Source organism: Malurus melanocephalus, unplaced genomic scaffold, assembly GCF_030028575.1.
Source record: "Malurus melanocephalus ecotype Western Australia unplaced genomic scaffold, MMel_1.1 scaffold_93, whole genome shotgun sequence".
In the NCBI taxonomy this organism is placed as follows: Eukaryota; Metazoa; Chordata; class Aves; order Passeriformes; family Maluridae; genus Malurus; species Malurus melanocephalus.
In genome coordinates, this window is record NW_026623325.1 from 1,168,040 (window position 1) to 1,189,744 (window position 21,705).

The window sequence follows — 21,705 nt, forward strand, 5'->3', positions numbered from 1 at the left end:
GAAGCTACTTGGAACTCTGCACAGAGACAGGTTTYAGCATCCAGTTTTCCAAGAGATGCAATTCAGTTAGTACTTCACATGAAGAAGGAAAGCAGCAGTGTAAATGAATAAAGGGACGGAGCTAACTGCTCCACCATATTAGTATTTTAAAAGACCATCTACGCAACCATGAAAATTTAATACAGAAGAGACAATGCTGTGGTACAAAAAGTTTATTTAGTCACAATTTTGTAAACATATGAGGTAAATTAACATTTACATCAACTTGCTTCTTACAGAATTTAATATACAAGGCACTTATTTGAAGACAGTACTTTTAACTGTTTGCTGGTTTTATTGTTAGTACAAGTTCCTGACTGMCTGGAAGACTTGTTATGTTTGTTGTCAGATTCTGTCATGTAAAAGGCAAACATCTGGAAAGCAACAAGAAAGTTCTGAGTAAGCTTTCTCATGCTTTAGAACCCTTTAACTGTGAGAAACAATGGCAATGCAAATAGCAATGTATTCTCCACCTTAAAATATGCTCACACATCTTGCATAACTCTTCAAGAACTGAAAACCCTAGAATTAGATTGGTATCTTATAGCAAACTTAAAATGCATATCTACAATTTCTTTATCACATCAGTGTTCTTAGTTTATGCAAATAGTCCCAAAGCCTTTAATGGTCTTATATGCAAAAGTTAAAATAACTTGCATGGAATTGTATTTGCAGGCTCAGAATCATATTTTTGCCTAGAAAGCAAAACATTTATTTTTTGTAAAATCTTCTACAGTGTAACAGTGCAGTGTTTATCCACAAGTACTTTGTTTGGAATTTTCAACCAGGCTGTAAATTTAGCTYGTAAAGGACATATGTCACAGCTAGTTTTTGTCATTGAAGCTCTAAACACACAGGAAGGCATATGAACAATGATGAACCTCAGTTTATTTGGTAATAATYGAGTTCACAATGAAAAATATTTTTCCATGGTGTGCTCCCTATATATCCAATGCCCATATTTTAATTATACAGAGAAAGCTGATACTATGGATCAGTGATCAGGTTAAATTTAATGGTACTGCCTTAAGTCTGAAGGGTTCCTGTGTTATAGTAAGACATTTCTCTCTTAACACRTTGGCAGAGTCATTATTTTGCTTCTTATACAAATGTAAACTTAGAAAACAGTTTATTTCATCCAAATGTGCAATCTGAAATCAAAAATTGCATGTAAACTTCAGAAAATCAAAATTACAAGAGCACACTTTTCACAAGAAAAATCAAAGTAAAACATTGGGAATTGAAAGAACCCCAGCCTGTTCAAATCCATGGTGTTAGTGTCTGTATAAAAGAAAGACCTGGGGGCTTCACACTCTGCTCCTACAGACTGCTGTCACCCACATGAACTCAGTGGAATACAACAGCTTGTAGCAGCTGAGGAGGTGGTCCCATGACTAATCAAAAAAGGACCTAAATAGTGATTTGRTTTTTAAAGCTTGCCTTTATTATTTCATTGATCCTACACTTCTGTATTCATACCAGAAAATAATCTAATAGGTGCAAAATGTCAGACATTTAATTAGCTCCAAGTGCCTTGTTGAATGACAAATATACTGCCAAAAGAGTAGTACATCATCAAACACCTGGTAACTTGTTCAAAGAGAATCTKTTTTCAGTTTTCTTTTCCAAAGTTTATCTCAGCATATTTTTTAACTTCAAGTAAGAGAGAGAACAAGTTTTCCCACAATTATTCTACTCAAAGAGCAAAAATTAGTGGAAGGTTTTTTCAGTCTGCTTAATATCAGGCGTGGTTGTGTTCTGACTTCTGCTTTTGTGATAACTTACCTACAGGTTTCATTGTAGCTGTGCACTTGAGGTCTTTCAGAATTTTGATTTGAACAGCCCATATGACTAGGCTAAATCAGGGTATCACTTGCTACCAGTTCCCATGRAACTTTATAATTAATTGATATGAAAGAGTCAACATCTTGGAAATTAGCGGACAATTGTTGCCAACAGACCCTATTCTGAATGTCAGTGGGTGTTTGCACATATATTCTAGAACTGTGGAATTGTGCACAGAATTTGGCACTTGACCCACAGGATACTGAATTCAGTGATCATTCACAAGTAAAGATTGAAGTGCTCCAAATCAGCCACACCAATAAGATTTTTCTTTCAACAAATCTGAATCCAGATGTGATATGGCAACTACAAGCAGTTGTAAGCACTAAGGAGGAGTTCTGCCAAAACAGTTACCTGGGCTTAAATGAAGAAACAGTTACTGGACTCCAAATGAAACTGTAGGTAATGAAGAGGCTTGACGCTGCATAGTTACGTGATGGAACTTAAGCTGATCTTAAAAGCGCAACCTGTGAGTTGTAGCTTTGTTTTCTCAGACCAGGACTGCCTGGATGCAGAGGCTGCTCTCTCAGACTTCTCTTAGGGGCTGCAACAGAGTTACATTTCTCCCCCCGAGCTTCACCTAACAGGAAAAATCATCTTTTAGAGATTTCCAGCAGTTACTCTGGCTGAAAGTACCATATATTCCACAAAAGCATCTGAATTTTCTGCAGGTCTAACCACACACATTAACTTGAAAAGGTCAGACTAGGTCTCACTTGATCCTAAGTTAAATCTCTGTTACTATTTTTTATATACAATATGGATGCAATCCTGCAGGTCACACTCTGTGAAGGTTGTACTGGAGTAAGGGCTGCAAGATGCAGAACCCCATCAAACAACATCAGTTTTGCTCTCAGGAACTGATATAAAAAAGCACATGTTCCAGGTGGTCTGGTTTATATAAATACACTCCAGAAAGACTGACTTCATTCTTCAGAAGCACAGAACAAAGGAAAATGTAACCCACAAACTCTGATGTACTGCAATACACAGATGCATATTGCATTATTTCAGCAATGTAGTTAATTGGCATTTATCAAAACTTACAAAACTGCTACTATAGATGGTAATAGATCCAAAAATTTTGAATTTTAATCTCTGCCTTTGTTGAAATCTAGGCAATTTCATCAGCTTTAGTCTAAGTTCAGCATAGTTGCATGGGTATAATAGAAAGCAGAACTTGGCTTTTAGCTTTCTTGCAGAAAGGGTTTTTATGGCTTATAACAAGAAAATCCATGAGAGCATGCCTGAAGTATTAGCTGAATACCTAATAATAAATATCTTTATTGTGCTGCTACTGCACATTGACTTTTCATGCAGTGCCTGCACAGCAGCACAAGGACTTCTCACCTGGTTCAACACAAGCAGGACAAGGAAGTCATGAAGCAACACGCCCAAAGGTTGCAGAACAGTGCTTCTGATCATAAGAAGCTCTTCRTGAGTACTCAGAAAGCAGTAAAAATGTTTAATCTCGAGTGGTGGGAATATATTTTGACTGTTGAATGAAATAAGCACACTCAGGAGAACMTATCACGGCAGAAGTAACCGGCAATGTTAACTACGTGCTACAGCGTGACCCTGCTTTGTCTCAGCAAGGACTGCACTGCCGGGCCGAATACTTTGAAGATGCAAAGGGCTATCCCAGTGTTTCTGATTGCTCTTTTCCAGTTACAGTACTTTCAATTTATAGCAGCAGCAGGACTGACTCCAAGCTTCAGTTCTTTTGGATTTTGCTTAGAACAGAAGCTGGGCCTAATTATCTATTTCTTTTGTACCAAAACTCTCCCGAGCCTTATCAGGCATGCAGAATTTTGACTAACATCTTGTTAATGAGGGAATAAAGGTCAGAGCCCATTGTAAGGAAAGCTACACCCTAGACAAAAATACCTAATAATTTCCTTCACCCATTTTTAAGGGAAATACACATTTTTCAAAAGCAGAAGTCTTTTCCAAGGCCCAAAATCTAAATTTCTTCTGGCTCTCAAAACTTTATGTGAATATTAGTTTTGCTTGAATAAGGCCAGCAAGATCCATTCCCAGATCTTGCTCCTTKTTAAACTGAAATTCTGCAAGTGACTTCAATGGGATCAGAATAGACTCTTCAGCCACCACGTTGCCACGTTGCACTATATTTTAGCCATATTTTCTGCAATACAATATTATGTAAATCTGTTTTCACTGACCTGAAGACACTGAAGATGGATGTTAAAGGGTAGAACACAACAGGAAATAATGTTGCTTTGGGGATTTCACCATTAGTAAGTTTTTTTCCTCTTACATTTTCTTGTAAGATCAAAGATCAAACTARAATGATTAAGTACACAGTCAAGTAACTTTAAACCTACAGATTATTCTCAAAATGTTTGAACACTTAAAAATAAGCACTCAAGTTTACTTCYAAAAAGCATTTTTCCAACAAACTTAAGCTGATATGTAATAGTCTAAAATGCAGAGCTGTASTTTATCCTAATTGTTTGTCCACGGGTAATGTATGTGGCCACAGTGTACTGAAATCATAATCCTTGCTTTCTGAAGAGAAATTGTTCTGTGTAATAATTTCTGAGGTGTGGTTTAAATTCCTGTCCTCCTGTAAGCAATTTTAGAAGTCAGCTGAAATTATAATCAAACATGCTCAAACRTACTTGCAGGCATATAAACATAGTGTGATCATGGTCGGCAAACRCTGGATAGAAGGTCAAACCAAACACTTCCTAACAGGTCAAGAGTAAAAAAAAAAATTATGGAAAGAAGAACCTCAAAAATCTATTCCAGGGGTTCCCTAAACTTTGCCTGGCCGAGGACCACATTGGTGACTTGCCATGAGCACAAAAATCTTCATTAAGTCATGCTATATGGAAGAAACAGAGTTACCTTTAATATGGCCAGTTGGTCCATAGAGACAACAGGTGCCAACAGGCAAYATGCCACCCTGATGTTTGCACAGGGCTATGTAAGATTTGAGAGGAAGAAAGCAAGTCATTGCATCTGCTCGTGTAGAGCTTGTGTGAAAAAGGGTGGAAGTGAAGGCAAGAGGGAGATGACAACCAGGTGCACGGGCACTAGGGATATTAGCATTTTTCTTGGATGAAACCAGCCTCAGAGCACACGACCGGCTATGGTTGCCCACGAGGGATCTGCCATGAACGTGAAGGAAAGTGGGACTGGTCCCTTGGCCCACAGGCTGCGCTTCGGTCACCCCTGACCTATTAGAAAATGTTGATAATTTTCCCCACTACAATTCACAGAGTGCAAAAACAGCAAGCGTCTAAATCTGAAGCCCAGGCCTTCTCACCCACGCCAGGCCTGGSCTCCCCGGGCAGCTCCCCTGCCCACTCCGCCTTCCACCGCCTGCTCCCCCGAGCAGGGCCGACCACCCTACACGGCCAGGTCGTCTGACCGGGCTCTGCAGCTGCTCGACTTACTGGCCCTGCTCAAGCGCCGTGTGTCTACGAGCAGCGGTGGCTCGTGCATCTCCACCGTGGTGCAGGCAGCCGAGATGGGCCGCGCCCCCGACAGCTCCACCTCGCCCTCCACATCCCACTTGCTGCCGCTCGCCCCGCTCAGGCTGGTGCTGCTGCCGCTGTTGGCTGCGGCAATGGGCAGCACTGCTGGGGGTGGGAGTAGCTGCTCCAGGGGCTCTTCCTGCTCGGGAAGGGGATGYCGGACACTGCTGGGGGTAGAGGAGCCTGCTGAGCTGGAGGAAACCTTCCCCTGCTGCTCAGCTGCCATGTTGGCCCAGTTCTGCTCGGACATCAGGGCGCGGCTGCTGCTGTTGAAGTAGTTGATGACGGCTGGGGTTGGYGTGGGGATGGGAGTCGGGATGGTGACGGGAGTGGAGATGGGTGTGGGAGTCACAGCACGGTGCCTCTCCTCGGCATTTTGTGGAGCAGCAGGGTAGCTTGCCATGGAGGTTGTGTTGGAGGGGGGCCGTGGTCTTGGAGCACCCGTAGCATARTATGATGCCATGGTCACCGGGGCCAGCAGCGGCGTGACAGCGCGGGTGTCAGGCAGAACAGGGGCCGGCATGGCAGTTGTGACCACCACAGGTGGTGCTGGTGGCGGCAGCGAAACGGGTTTGGACTCCCCTGTTACCATAACTGGTGTCATGGTTGCGACAGGCATCTCGAGGATGTACTGGCTTGTCATGCCCTGCTTCAGCTTCTTCCACCCCAAGTGATATATCTCAAGCATGTTCAGCAGCAGAGACACTGAGGCCACCACCAACATGAAGATGATGAAGATGGTCTTCTCAGTGGGCCTCGAGATGAAGCAGTCCACAGTGTGTGGACAAGGGGAGCGGCTGCACTGGTAGACCGGCTTTAGCTCGAAGCCATATAGGAAATACTGGCCCACAATGAATCCCACCTCAAACAGCGTCTTGAATATGATATTGAAGACATAGGTACGGAGCAAGGCACCCCCCATACGGATTCTGCCACGTTCATCGCGGATCGGGAGCTTCTCCTTCCCCCTCTTGCCAACAGTATCTTTGGCATTGTTGCTGCCTCCCCCACCACCACTGCCAGATGCTGCTGTCACTGGGTAGTTGCCATCTTTGCCGCTTCCCTTTTTTTTCAGCTCCTCTTTCTCTTTCCTCTTCTCCTCCATGCGTACAATGTGCAGGACATGGCCCAGGTAGATGAGGGTTGGAGTGGAGACAAAAATGATCTGCAGCACCCAGAAGCGGATGTGAGAAATGGGGAAGGCTTTGTCATAGCAAACATTTTCGCAACCAGGTTGCTGAGTGTTGCATGTAAAGTCYGACTGCTCGTCTCCCCAGACCTCCTCGGCAGCAGCCCCCAGCACCAGTATCCTGAAGATAAACAGCACCGTCAGCCAAACCTTGCCAATAACCGTGGAGTGCTCCTGTGCATTCTCTAACAGTCTCCCCAGAAAGCTCCAGTCACCCATTGTTTCAGATTTCTAACCTACAATGAGAACATCAGAGCAATTAGAGCAATGGTAAAACATCTTACAGTTACGCAATGCTGGGGCAGAACAGATTGACCCTCAACAAATTATATTTCTTAGGGGCACTGGCTTTGGCAGGATACTGCACACGTACATAAAGAACTAGATAACCCTGTGAYCATGCAACCATGGCTTTGGTGAGCACAGAAGGGAGATGTTCGGTGCTCCCACAGAGCCCACACAGGTTTCAGTGCCTATACACAACTGGCAAGAAGGATTCATAAGTTAGAATTTCTACAAGATTTAAATATTTTCAAAAACATTATTTCTGTTTCCACTATCTGAGATGGCTGTAACTACTCCCACCTACATTTAGAAAAGAACAGGTAGAAATAAGAGSGTGATACAATGTTTGCCAAACTCTAATAATTTTATTGTTAACTTACTTATTCCAGAATTCAGGAATTTAGTAATGTCCCAGGTCTCTGATGTTTTTGACTTGTACAAACACAGAAAAATAATAATATAAAACTTAATGGAATTTACAGTTTAATTTTGGAATGTATACAACTCAACAAGCATGTCAGTTTGAATTTGTTTATTTCTAAAAAGAACAGAAATACTTTATAAACTCAAAATATTGGGAAGAATGAGAAATTYTGAATGGAATAGTGAAAATGTTTCTATGCCATTTCCCCTACTGTCCTGGCAGTTAGTGTTCTGAACCACACTTTCTGCAACATTATTAACATTAAACAAAACAAAAATCAAAACAACAAACTCAAGGTCACTTCAGCAACTATATACAGAAATTTTCTTGGAAAAAATAAAATTACATCCTATGACCTTACTTCTGTGACGAAAAACTGGCATCTAGTCTCAGCAGTTTCCACCAATTCACATATGATGGGCCTCCCAAGTCCAATTCTAGACAGAGACACAATTGGTGATTTGGAAAGGCTTAAATTGCAAGTTTTTTTTTAATATCAGATTCCTCACAAGCTTCCTCCAATTGAGAAACAAGAGAAATCTATGGGTATCACTTCTGTTATCCTTGGCCTGTTCCTAACTGGATTATATGTTAGAATATTGCAATATATCTAAGAGGTACATTTCATTCTCCTAAAAAAACTCACATCTGTAGTCTATATGTTCACCTTCAATTGAAAACAAAATAAAAAATTATTATCTTGTTGTTTAAAAATCTTAGAGTATTTTATAAATATAACTTAATTACACCTTGCTATTCTTATCCTTCTTATCCAAACACCTGAGTGTCTTACAATTCCAAAGAAAAAAAGGTGTTCATCATAACAGCTAGGAATTTACCACTGAAAAAGTGTAGAGGAGGGGATATTCATCATTATATTAGTGTAATTTTCAGCAATTATGTCCCTGTTTTCCAAAAGAAATATTTCTGAAGTCTGTGCTGAACTTCTTTCAGGCTTTTAGTTAAGGCAATTAAAGACATTACATTTATTTAAGGTATTTTTTTATAACTTGATTTTACAGTGAGGCCATGAAACACCTGTAACTGCAGACTAGTACGCTTTCAGACAAAAAGCAACAACACACCCATTAGTATATTGCAGTTTTGTAAATCCTCTAATTCATTTTTTATCCCACAAAGTTAATTTAACAAAAAATTCCCCTAAAAATACATCTTTGATATTCTGTAAAAGCACATTCCCTTTAATATAAGTCAATTCTTTTTCCAACACAACATGATAAATTGCATATGATTATATCAACAATGAAACATTGTGTTCATATGTTCCTACCCCTGAAACATTTTTTTATTATTTTTAAATGTACTCAGATTCTTTTTGAAAAATGTGGTTTTCCTCCTCTTTAAACAGTAGTCCAAAGCTGAATAAATTTTGTTACAGTATTTTGTTGCCTTAATTAATATGTCTACATGATTTTTAAAATTAATAATCAATCTTAATTTTAGGAGATTTACAATATTTTGGATGGTTAAATAATTTTAATTTCGATAAATAATAATTTTTAAGGGAATAACAGGTGGTTTTTTTATCAAAATCATTTGAAGATATACCCAGTTTAGTTCCAGCTTTGAACAGAAGTAAATGRTTGTTTGGGCATGTTCTCATTTTGGGTGGGAAAATGTAGGAAATGCAAAATGAATATGTGATATTTGGTGCATTAAAGAAGYTTACCATAAACCTAATTTCACCATTTCCTTTCTCTGCTATTCTTTCCCTTACTCTGTGCCTCTCAGTTCAATGCTCTCTGCCTCACACTTTATTTTCCACCCAGATCAAACAAAATAGGCAACTCAGGTAATAAGCAGTCAGAGTTACTGTTTGTTCTTTTTTTTACTAATACTTGTAATAGACAGTTTATTAACCAGCAAAAAGTTGGCCCATTAAATCTTCTTAGATTCAGACTCATGTCCCGTTTTCAGCATGGCTGTGACTMCCCTTGTGTCCAATGGCACAAAGGCCACATGATGTTTTTTAAAAAGACAAATATTACCTTCTGTTGCATAAAAAAAAAGAGGTTGGTCTGCCCTCCTAAAAATTATAAGTCCTGCACTTGTAAGGTGAACACAGGCATCAATTTTTCCCCCTACAGGCACACTGCTGTGCATCTCTTACAGAGACCAATAGGCAATAATGGCTAAAATGAAAACAGGACATTTTGTGCTTTTCTAAAAACTTATCTAGTGATTAGCAGAAGAACAATAACAATTTGTAAAAACTCAAAGATGACAAATAATATATCCATCTTACTTAATTATCTTCTATTCACTAATACTACTCCAGAATCTCCAGAATGTTTTTTTTTTTTTTACTACAGGTCAGCAATGCCCAGGCTGAGATAATTCAGGGCACCAAAGACACGACACAATGCACTTCTCAAAGGATACACATTAAAAAAGCTATTCTAATGCTTTCATTAATAAAAAGATTTATTTCTGTGTATCAGTGTGCAAATTCATCCTGCAGACAAAGTGTTTAAGCTGTGAGCAGACACATCACAGCATCTTAACTGCACAGAGGTGAAAACCCTCAGTGTACATCTCAGTATGAATTGCAGCAACTGTTGCCTTCACCAGAAATGTGTCTTGTCCATAGTACATCAGTACAGGAAGGACATAATTTCCAAGGGCAGTAAAACTCATCCAAAAATTAACCTACAATTGTAAAGGGGTGCCTTAATACAAATAACAAATATGTTACATTAAACAAAACCAGAAGGTTCACAAAACTCACAGATTATTTGATTTTTTTTACCATTAAATTCAACAATACCTGTATTTAAATTTAAACAGCCGCTTTTGTAGTATTACACAGACTTCAACTGTATAGTATTACTTTCAGTACTGCTGAAATACAGAGACAGGCAACTGTTACGACCTAATCTTCAATATGGATTGTGAGACATTTTTTCTTTTTGTGCTTGGAAAAAAATGCAGATTAAGAAATGAAACATCTTTATCTGTATTTCATTATGTCCATGAATACCCACTAGGGAATGACAGAGAATCTGTCTCAGAAAACAATCTAATTCAACAGTATGAAAAGCAAGGACTTCATGAACCTTCATCTCATTTAATAAGAATTGTGAGTCTTGTATTGTTTGGTTCACTTAGAAAATCATTCCTCTGTGATCAACACTGAAAAATGGACATTCACAAAAACTGACACAGAATGTAAGAATCAGTGTTGTGTTATTAATTACTAATTTAGTACATTCATAAACACACTTTGCATGTGACAAAGAGAACAAGCAAGAGAATAAATGTTAGAAGCCGCGATGTCATATCTATCCCTCTGCAGGACAGGAGTAATTATAATGTGACATCTACAAACTTGCCAGTTTTATTCTGGATGATGTCACCAAAAAGGTTCATTACTATGTACCAGGTGTGCAAAATTTGACATTTTATTATTTAAAATTTTATTCAAACATGTATRTGTTTTTGTATTTATATACACATATGCAAAAATAAGTACACAGCTGTGTTACATACATCATCAGATTATAACACCTGATGTAYTTATGATTTCATTATATTGGTATAGCCCAAAAATGTCCCACAACAATTATTTAGGAACCAAAYAGATATCCTTGTCTAAACAATTTCTTAAATTCAACCCATATTTCCTTCACTTTCTCATGACAGTCTGAAAACTTGGGATCTGGATCTTTTCTTCAAAATTATCCACATTTTATAAAGCAGAATGACAAAAAAGCTGTTAAAACAASTTGCAATATTTAATTTGTTTTTACACCAAACAATCAGGTATCTCCATTGCCACCAGCTCTTAACTCTGCTAATTTAAGTCAGACAAAAGCAGTCATCTTGCAAAAAGTCTGCAGTGTGACCACATAATTCCAGACAAACTGGCACATATGCAGGCACAGAATGAGCTACTATAATTTCCAGTGAAATGTRATGGTATTTGGCCATGTGAGTGTTTCGTAAATCACAATAGAGGTTTCACAGTTCATTATATCAAATTGTTTAAATGGGGATTTGAAAAATACCTTTCTTCATGCTCACAATGTCATACTTTCAGACACATCTATCACCACTGTAATTGTATTTTAAACACTTGTTAAAATTAATTCCTTAACCGATTTTGTTATTACCTTGAACTTACTTTACTGCTTTGAAGATTCCTCCTTAAATCCCAGGCAAAACTTCTTTTAACTTCTTCTTGACTCCACTTGACCTCTGAGTGRAAGTTTGGCCTGAGTAGAGGAAAAGAGCGAGGAGTGCAGGGCTGAGCCCAGGAGGAGAGCTACAGCCCACCTGTTAAAACTCCTGTGTTCCCTGGGGGAACAAACCCCTGCCCTGATTTGTTAGCTCCAGGAGAAAAACAGGAACTAAAAGCAACCCCTTTTCTCCCCCAGAACACTCAAGTGCCATYTCAGAGCTCTACATTGGAATGAAAAGACAGTGACTCACCAGTAAAGCAGAAAGGTGTGAAGGGTGTGGAGCTACTGGGGGACTGCAGAACAGCCGCTGAGCATGAGGGCAACAGTCCTRCATCCCGAGTGAGTGAAGCATGAATGAGACAGAGCTGCCAGGTGCCCACACACGATCAGCCACACAGATCTAAAAACTGCACAGTAAGGAGTGGCCCGCCCCCCACCCCAGATATACAAAGGAAAGATGAGCTTTTGTGGCATTCAAAGACTCAAGACTCTTTTCCACTGCAGAGAAGCAGGGAYTCCAATATTTGTGTATCTGTCTGAGAGGACTTCAGGCAAGTTAAAACAACTGCAAGGGAGACCCTGTTCAAACTTTTTAAAGTACTTTTGTACTATGGAAAACATTTACTTCTTTTCTAGTTTAATTCTAAAATGTTCCAGTAGGATTCTCTCATTTCCCTTTAAATTTASTGTAAATTTAACAGTAAATACCTCTAGTATCTCTGGCTACTTAGTCCAATTCATTCCTCGTATCTCTATCAGTGTCTTGAAGACCTAACACACTAAGTATTCCTAATAACATGCTAGGCTTATATRATTTCTTCAGTGCGTCAGCAATGAACCCAAATATTTTTTGCCTACAGGAAAAAAAACGCACAAATGAAACAACTTTTTCTGCTTATAACATTGGCGATTTCTTACTTAATCAAGCTTCATACCTTCCAAAGAATATTTATTCATCTCAATACTTCGCATCACTCGAGACTCCTAAGTGAACAAATGAGTAACKTGCATGTTTCATTAACTCTCAGACCAAAGATGTGAACAGAGTGAGGTAAAAGTCTGGTCAATGCAGGCAGGCCACCCGGCCATCTTCCCAACTATCAGTAGAAAGTGTTTGTATGAGCCAGACAACTCAGAGCTCACCTCAAGGAACCCCAGAACCATCTTGGATTTTGCTCGTGAACTCCATCATTCTGTGAGGCACCACTTAGAACAGTGAAAGAAATTCTGGCTCTACTTTATATTTAAGACTTAACTTTACTCCAAGTACAAAACTGGCATGAAATGAACATCAATGTTCACATGTTAGTGGCAACTTTAAAGGAAGATATTGCATGCCCCTTACAACAATCCTGAATATGAATATTTGTTGCTTTGTCCTCCACTGCATCCTCTGAGGTATTTGGTGAGGTTTGGACACTTCTCCCTGTCTCACGAGGCTCAGTTACCGTCCCATCTACGAGCGCCGCCGCCTGCAAACGTTTCCCTCGGTGGGGCAGGAACGACGGACACTCGCACCGGGGTCCCTCGGGAAGGTAYTCAGAGCAGCAGGGCACCTGCCACGACTCCTCCTCAGCAGGRTGAGCAGGCTCGGCCCCGCCCTGCCCTTCCCTGGTGCCCATCCCACGGCCGGGGGCACAGCGAGCGGGCACAGGCCCCGGGCAGCTGCCGCCCCCATCGCCGGCTCGGAGCGTGCCCGCGGCCGCGTCCGCTGTGCCGGCCGGCGCGTCCCTGCCCGGAGCCGAGCGGCGCAGCCCAGGGCGCTCTACTTACGCTTGGCGGGAGGGAGGCTTTTGCAAGCACCAAAGGCGCTACTCGTTCGGCGAGGCGCATAGGTTGTTTAAGCGGGGCGAAGAGGCGCCCCCAAACTTCGCTCGGGCTGTGGCAGAAGCGGCGGGCCGGGGCTGGCGGCGCCGGGACCCCGTGCCCAGGGCCGTGCCCAGCGCCCTGCCTGCTGCTGCTGCTGCCCGCGCCCCCCGGCCGGCGCCGGCACCTCTGGCAGCCGCCCCGCAGCCASGGGCCACCCGGCCCTCCTYCCCTYCCYTTCCCTYYCCTCCCCTCCCCGCCTCCCGCCGCCGCTTCACGGGGACGGGCCGGCAGCTCCTTTCCTCACCCGGTCGGCTCCAAGCGGATTCTCTCTCTGAATTTGACAATGTTTGCCACTGTGCAGATGACCCATCCCGCCTCCGCGGGATTTCCTGGGAAATAAAAATGTTTCTTCCTCGCAGAGGATAGAAGCGTGAGAAAGCCCTCCCCGCCCCTCGGGGTTCYGGCGGAGGCAGTGCCACGGGAGCCGCTGCCCGCTCCGCTCCGCTCCGGTGCGGTCCGGGGCGTCCCGGCTCCGCTGTCAGAGGGCGCCTCGCCCCGACCACCGAATGCACGGCCCTTCCTGAGGTGTCAGAAATACCTGAGCAAAAGGGGGAAAAAAAAAACCCGCTAAAACAACCGAACAAGTTCTTCACCAAAAGAAGGGTTTCCTCTCTGAGAGCAGGTAAGACTTCGCAGGTGCTGCCTTTATGTCCTGCATGAAAGGCCCCAAATGGCTGCCAGCCCCTTTTTTCTTTCCCTCAGACCATCCTCAGTCAGCATCAGCTGTCAAGCTGGTGTGCGCAGAACTTTTGGAAAAAGAAAAAACAAAAAACTCCCAAAACACAGATCAGTTGTCGCTATTCTGGAAGTTAGGATTTAAGTTGCTGTTGAAATTTTCAGCATCAATACTCAAAAATATTACTATCACCTATATTTTGGTTAAGCTTTTATGTGCTCTGCACTGTTGCCCCAGAGAAAAGAAAACGGCCACACAGCCTGGGCAGCATCTAGAGCAGAGTGGGAAGTGATTCTGCTCAAAGAAGATCAAGGGAGGTGATTCTCCCCTCCTATTCCGCTCTCATGACGCCCACCTGGAGTGCTGCACGGGCCTCCCAACATTAGAAGGATGTGGAGTGAGTCCAGAGAGGGCCACAAAGATGAGCAGAGGGCTGGAGCACCTCTGCTATGAAGACAGGCTGAGAGAGTTGGGGCTGTTTTGTCTGGAGAAAAGAAGGCTCTAAGGAGACTGTATAGCAGCTTTCCAGTTCCTAAAGGGGCCTACAAGAATGTCAGAGAACTTTTTACAAGGTCATATAGTGACTGAACAAAGAGGAATGGCTCTAAACTGAAAGAGGGTAGATTTAGATAAGATATTAGGAAGAAATTCCTCACTGTGACGGTGGTCAGTCACAGGAGCAGGTTGCCCAGAAAAATTGCAGATGCCACTTCCCTGAGAGTGTTCAAGGCCAGGTTTTGATTGCTTTGAGCAATCTGGTCTAGTAGGTATCCTGCCCTTGGCAGGAACTAGATTTTTAAGGTCCCTTCTAACSCAAACCATCATATGATTCTATGAAAGACAGAATGACTTAAACTGGCATGGTGACTCCACAACTCTTCAACAGTAACRTATGAGTTTCTGTTGATAGCTACTCTATAAAGAGCTGCAAACTGAATAATAACAATCAGTCCCAAGGCACACAGTTGCTTTATTTAGTAAAAAAACATCCAAGAAAAAAATTGAGACACTTTGAAATGCTGTGTGTAGCAGAAGACTGTTTAGAAACTGAGTCAGACCAGTTTTTAGTTAATGGTGCTCAAAAGTGTCTCWTCATGTGATCTTTCTGACAGAAGGATTTCCATGGAAGACCCATCCTGCTTAGTTTCCTCACTTACCTTTAAAGCTGCAAAGCACTGTTACTCCTCATTATGTTTAAAGGGTTCCCTCCATTGTCAACACCAGACAGCAGCATATGACTTAAGGTGACATTTAAATTTTTGCATTAAAACGTTTTCAGCCTCCCTTTAATTACCACAGAATCACACGATCATTAGCATTGGAAAGGACATCTGGAAATCGTCCAGTCCAACACCACTGCCAAAGCAGGGTCACCAACAGTGGGATTTTGAATGTCTCCAGGGAAGGATTAATTATCTTCTTTAGTACAACCTTTTGTCTTCCATACAGGTGACTACCTCTGTTCCACATTGAGACAGAATTTAGCAGTGCATGATTTGGCTGGCACAGAAACAAAGTGAATTCAAGAAATGGGAAGACAGAGCAGTCAGGCAGGCATTTTTAAGATTAAATGAATGAGGTTTTCATGACAAGGTACATGGAARGGAAATAAAAAATAGCCACCAAGCTTTATCAAATTGTGAAAGATCTTGTAAGTTAAGGAGATATTTCTTGATTGATCTTAGTCTGAACCTGAGCTGCTGCTCAAAAAGAAAAAAATAACTTTTTCAAATAGTTCCTTTTAAATTCTTTTCAGACAATTCTATTTCTAATTTAAACATCTAGTTTGAGTAAAGAAGAGGATCACTCTTACTGTAACTGTCCATCCAATCATGGTTTAGTGGAAAGAGCCCTTAACTGCAGTACCACACCAAAGTGATGCCATGGCTCAGCAGTTTTGACAGCAGTTCTGTCCACACAGTCAAAAAAAGRGCTCCAAATGCCTTCAGTTCAGCTCATAGTGGCGGTGTACGGTATGTCAATAAAGAGAATTGTGCTTGATATGCCACTGCCCTACAGAAGATGGCACTAAAGATATTTAAATGCTGGGAAAGGGTATTGCTACCTCCAGAGGCAGAGCTTGAAGCAAGGAGGATTAAAATGTCTAGTTGTTTTCTACACGGATGAATCAAAGACTTTGGAACTAATTAAATAACAAATAATATGGCAATCAAAAGACTGATGTAGTTTGATCTCATATTATATACTAAATTTTATTATAAATTAGTTACTGATTAGTGTTCTGTTCTGTTAGACACTGCTGCCAAAGCACATCAGAGAACACAGCTTAAGAACTGCTGTCAGGAAGAATTATTATTTCTAGCTTGTAGGGCAACACTTTGACTTCTAGTTTGTAGGAATGGAGGCACAGAAAGACTAAATATCTCATCCTAGGCTGTTTGGTTCTGAGAACAGCACTGAGACTCTAGGCTCTAGGCTTGTGTTTCACCCACCAGAACCAGGGTTCTTCATCTGGTCCTTTCTGGACCATCTTCATCTGGTCCTTTCTGGTTCTTTCCTTTGGAAACATGAGAAGTTTCCTAATACGACAACAACAATAAAATGAATCTGAATGTTCTGAGATACTTTCCAGTCATCTTCATRGAAGCAAAAGCTCCATGTAAGATGTAACAGAGGAAGAACTATAACTGTACAAGCCAGGCATCTGTTAGGAGGAAGAATCAGAGAGACACAGAACATGGAGAATCCTAAGAGGAATTATGCCTGTTATCATCCTGTCATAGTGTGATGATATTTTTTTCTGACACTACAGACAGAAATGTGAAATATTTGAGTTTGAGACACATTGATTCTTGCCACAAGTCTGGCAGAAAGCCAACTGAGCTAAATAAAAAAATCAAAAGACAGGCTTCAAGTAGTTCACTGCCGAGCTAGTGGGCTAAATCAACTCATACAAAAACTGAGGAAAGATTGTGTTGGAGGAAGGAAGAAGATGGCCAGTAGCTGAGAAGCAGGGCCAGTAGAGAGGAATAGAGAGCAAGGCAGGGTGCTGCAGCAAAGGGAGAAAGGCAGTTAAGATTTTTGCCTTTTTAGTAGCAGTCACTCAGGAAAACACAGCCAGAGGCTGTGGTTTGAAATTGCAGCATGTGTAGCAGCAGCTAAACTTCATGTTGCCATTCCCTCCACCCCTTCCACTCACTCCCTGCAGCTCTTGCCCAAYACCATGGCCTACTGCCTCAGAGTCTTGTCACTGTGGAAGTTCATATTGTTCCCTGTAAGGCAGATCAAGGAATTAATTCATCTGAAAAACAATTCAGCAAAGCAAAACATTTATTTCTTCATCAGCTAAAACAGTYCAGTGCTGAACACAGCTGTGCAAACAACTGGCCTGGCACAGTGCAGGTCCTGGAGTGGAGGCACCATGTGGAATCGGGTGGGAGAAAGACACAGACGGGATAAGAACGAGCAAGAAGGAATGACATCAGTGTTAATGTCCTAAACTAGTATGGCCAGTGGGCAACTCATTGTGCCAAACCACAACCAAGTCTAAACAAGGATGTTCTTTTTCATTGTGTCAGGATAAGWGCAAATACAGTGTGTTTTAACAGGAATATGCCTTGGTGTCATGCATGATGAATTTGTAAAGGCCTCAAATAATTACTGCCTTCCACAGAAAGGAACAGCAATARGCATCTTGCTTTGAAATAGGAAAAAAAAGTGTTATGTATGGTACAATTTCTCTGCAAAATCCAAACTGCAGCACAATGTGATGGTCTGCCTTTGGAATTAAAGAAATTGGTAGCACAAAATGCCATGCCATTGGTTGGATATAATCTCATTGCTTCAGTGAACTCCACCAATGTTTGCACATATATTAAATGGGCAACAAAACTGAACAGTCATCTGGGTTTCTGTCTTCCTCCTGTTGSGAGGAATGCCTGTTTTGTGACACACACAACCAAGGCATAAAGGAGCATTTTACTAATGCTGAGGAGAAGAAAAAAAATTCCATCACCAATTTAACTTACATTAATTGGAATTTTGTTTACTCACAATGCCACCTCAWATGCTTAGTTAGGTGGAACATACTATAGTGCACAAATGTCTTATTACAATTGCTAAAAGCACAAAGGAATGATGATGATAGAGATCATGCTGGACAAACCCTGCACTTTTGGGTGCAAACAGACTTTTGGGTGCTRACAGGACTGAAAACTTAATGTCAAACATCCTGGTTTTGACAAACCTTTAATGCACACCAGGGYGGTGTTTTTTCAAGCCAACCATGTTACGGTCTCCTGTCCCGCCAATGATCTTCCACAAACTCCAGCTCTTCTTTACTGAACTGTTCTTTGCTCCAGAACAGGTCCCCATCGGACAGTTTTGCAAGTGCTTCATGTTTCACAACAAAAACACTTACACCTTCCTGCTTTCTAAATCTGCTATTGTTAAACCATTTCTCCTTGTGATAAGGATCTTATTGAATCCTATGCTTATCTTCCCGTGTTCCTGCARCTCCTCCCAGCTGCAGACAGTTTATCCCATTTGGTGGATCCGATGCTCTGACAATGAGTCATTAATAACTATTTTACTGCAATACAGAAAAGCTTGTATCATGTCATAGGCAGAAATTATGCCTGACAATTCCATGTTGCAATGTCTCATTCARTCGTCTATCAGATAACAGTGAGGGAATGATTTAGCCAGTTTGTTGCTGTGTCTGTGTGCACGTGTGTGGGTAAGGGAATAAACTGCTTCTGTTTGACTGTGCTGGGCAGATTGTGGAGCTGTTTAAACTGTATATTAAACAATCAGTCCTTGAAAAGGATGCAATACCTAGGATAGGGACMTGACTAACTGCAAGCTGACATTACACTAATGATGCAACAAACAATAGATTTGAAATCTTTGCCACACAATAATTACAAGATTATTTTTCTGGCACCTGTTGCAATGATCTTAACAAACAATGATTGATTAAACTGTTCTGATCGCTGTGAATGTGACGCAGTTGTCACCTTTATCTTTCAATTGGGAAAACTTAGGAGCAATGAGAGTCATGGTTGACTCTGTACCAAGACTGCCATAATACTTTCAATTCAAGTAAAAGAAGTCTTGTGACAAAGGAGACATTGACAGTTGGATACCAAACTGAKAGCAAGTTTTCCAATCATCACAACAGAGTGCAGCATTCCTCCTGATCGCTGAGAGGTGTGGGAGGAGATTTTATGTATTGTCATAAAGATTGAACCTCCACAGAAAATTATCTGCAGAACACTTTAAAAAATTTCATTATCTGGACTTAAACAGTTTTCATTCCATTACTGCCTTTCCCAGCTGACATGTCAAAATTGCCATAATTGCAAAGACAACAGAAAATATACATCTTGCATAAGCAAGTAAATCTGCCCAGAGCAGCTTTTCCATTGAAAAATGCCACCTGCTTCAGACCAGCGTGTCTGCACCACACGCTACAGTCAGTATTCCTTTTCCTGGGGACTCTGTCAGACAATGAACAAAATGCTGGTTCTTAACAGCACACAGAATGTATGCTGCTCTTCAAAACATCCAACTGCAACCTGCAGTCATTCATGGCTCAACCCTGCAAGTTCTCTATCAATTCGTTGAAAATGTACTTCCCTAAASTGTGTATCATACTGATACCATATCACTCCTTTACCACGATGACTTAKGCATGCATCTGGCTGCCTGGTGGTATTTTAGCAGATGGCTAATTCAAAGACACTGGATTTCACTGTTCAGATACATAGAGAAGACAAATGCAAAATAATCTCTGAATTAGCAGCAGTGTTTAAACTGTCAGAAAAAGGGAGAAGTTATGTGCAATGATGTGAACAATTCTTATGTTTTAATCTATGGTAGGGTGGGGGGGACCAACCACAGCAAGAGCAAGGAATGTTCTGAGATATGGAGAGTCTGAGATGTGACTTGTTTCCTTATCTGGGCCTTCCAAATGAGAGCTCAGTGCATTTCCAAACCTAGGTTATAAAGACTTTCTTTTGGTGGCTAGGTAACTTTATATAGAATATAGGTCAAAGCTGAGCCAGCTTTACAGAAGAGAAACGTATCCTGTAAAAGAAAATGACAATGACAAGCTAGGTTGGTCAGATGGGGAYAAAAATATTAGTGCCTTCTGAACTATCTTGGAAGTCATTACCGTTCGTCTTAACTCATGAAACATCAGATAGTCACCATTACTCCTGCCACTGTCTGCAAACAGGTTCAAATGACTGTGTAGGTAATAAGATGGTGAAAAATCAAATGGACTTGTAATTACCTGTCAGGTAGTGGTGGTCCTGAATATCAGAACAGATGACCAAAAATAATAGTGCAATTCTTCAAGTGTGATTTTGTTGCCTGATAAAACCCATTAGCCTAATTTTCACGTGAGGAAATTATAATTAGGGAAAAAAACAGATTAATTTTCACCAAGTTTAGTTTCTAGTAAAGTGCTCTTAGCTGTTGTTTATTGCTGCAGCATACTTTTTACAAAATAAAGCAGCTTTTGACAGAGTTGCAATTTTGAATTAAACCTCCAAAGTACAGTAGTGCTCTTCTCTGTATGAACCATATAATTTGTCTTTTATATTTGTCCTTTATATTATATTATAAAATTACATAGTACATTGGCTCATGATGACTGTAAACAACCAAAGGATATTTTTATTTTTGTCTAAGAAAACCTTTAATAAAGGTACTTCCATACCCAGAAATCATAAATATAGAAGATTTACACTTCTGATTTCCTTTTAAATCAGTCTTTCTCACAACAAAGTTAGGATTTTTCTCTATATAGGCTCATGAATTACCAGTCAAGTTTGCTTCCCATTATCTTCTTCCTCTTCTGACAAACATGTCTGTAGTTTTGGTTTTAAGGTTCTGGATGAAAATTCGATCTGATTGAATCAATGGACATTTTCCCTGGCARTTTCAGCCAAGGTATCATTTCAGCCAGCCCCATCCCCACACTWCCCAGTTCTCATACCACATTATTASACACTTTCCATCCTGGCTACACTGRACACTGAACAATGAGGAATCGGCCTCTTTTGCACTCATGACCTCAGATGCACGGCTAAAGTTTTCAACACACTTTGCAATCTTTATTCTGAGGAAAGTCTAGGAACCAAATACCAGAAATGCAGACACTACTAGTGCATTTCAGGAAAGAACGCTCAACATAGCAATGTATTTTAATCTGTATGAAATCTATCTGTAGGTGGTCAGCTATGCAATGTAACACATGTAGAAATAGGTGGAATTCCCATGTTCCTATAAAGTATCTGATTTTTTTTCACACAAAAAGCAACAATTCAGTAAAATTAAATATACACAGAAAACAAATCTCAGAGCTATTATTGCCTGATGCTGCTGTGCTGCACCAAAGCCCTCTTGGCTACATCCAAACACTTTGCTCAGTTTTATCTTTTTTTCGTGTCTGATAATCTGGTTGCCAAACTGCTAATTGAAGATAACCTCATAGKGTTAACAGTTTTGGTATGTCTCTTCCCAAGTTCCAGCTAAACAAACTCTTTTCCTATGGGGTTGGTTATGTTTATCACTGGCCTTTTCCAGCTGCAAAGCTGCCTCAGGCAGCATATTTGATTTCAAGTAGAGCACATATGTGACCTTCCACTACGAGCTCATGAAACCCCAGGGTAACAGGCAATTAAASCAATTGAAACACCAAC

At 40.9% G+C, this 21,705-nt stretch overlaps 1 protein-coding gene across 7 annotated transcripts; it reads right to left on the bottom strand.

The window, feature by feature from the left end:
* Positions 1-210: 210 nt before the first annotated feature.
* On the bottom strand, positions 211-13,472 carry GJA3 (gap junction protein alpha 3). 7 transcript variants are annotated; one of them, XM_057368496.1, is made up of 5 exons: positions 13,261-13,472; positions 11,738-11,815; positions 11,419-11,520; positions 7,647-7,722; positions 211-6,812 (listed from the first exon to the last, which is right to left on the bottom strand). In XM_057368496.1, the coding sequence occupies exon 5, from the start codon at positions 6,793-6,795 to the stop codon at positions 5,260-5,262; it is 1,536 nt and encodes a 511-aa protein (XP_057224479.1). In that variant the 5' UTR covers positions 6,796-6,812; positions 7,647-7,722; positions 11,419-11,520; positions 11,738-11,815; positions 13,261-13,472; the 3' UTR covers positions 211-5,259. The 7 variants fall into 7 exon arrangements, with proteins under 7 accessions (XP_057224479.1, XP_057224480.1, XP_057224478.1 ...); XM_057368497.1 differs by lacking the exon at positions 11,738-11,815; XM_057368495.1 differs by having other exon boundaries at positions 11,430-11,815.
* Positions 13,473-21,705: the final 8,233 nt, after the last annotated feature.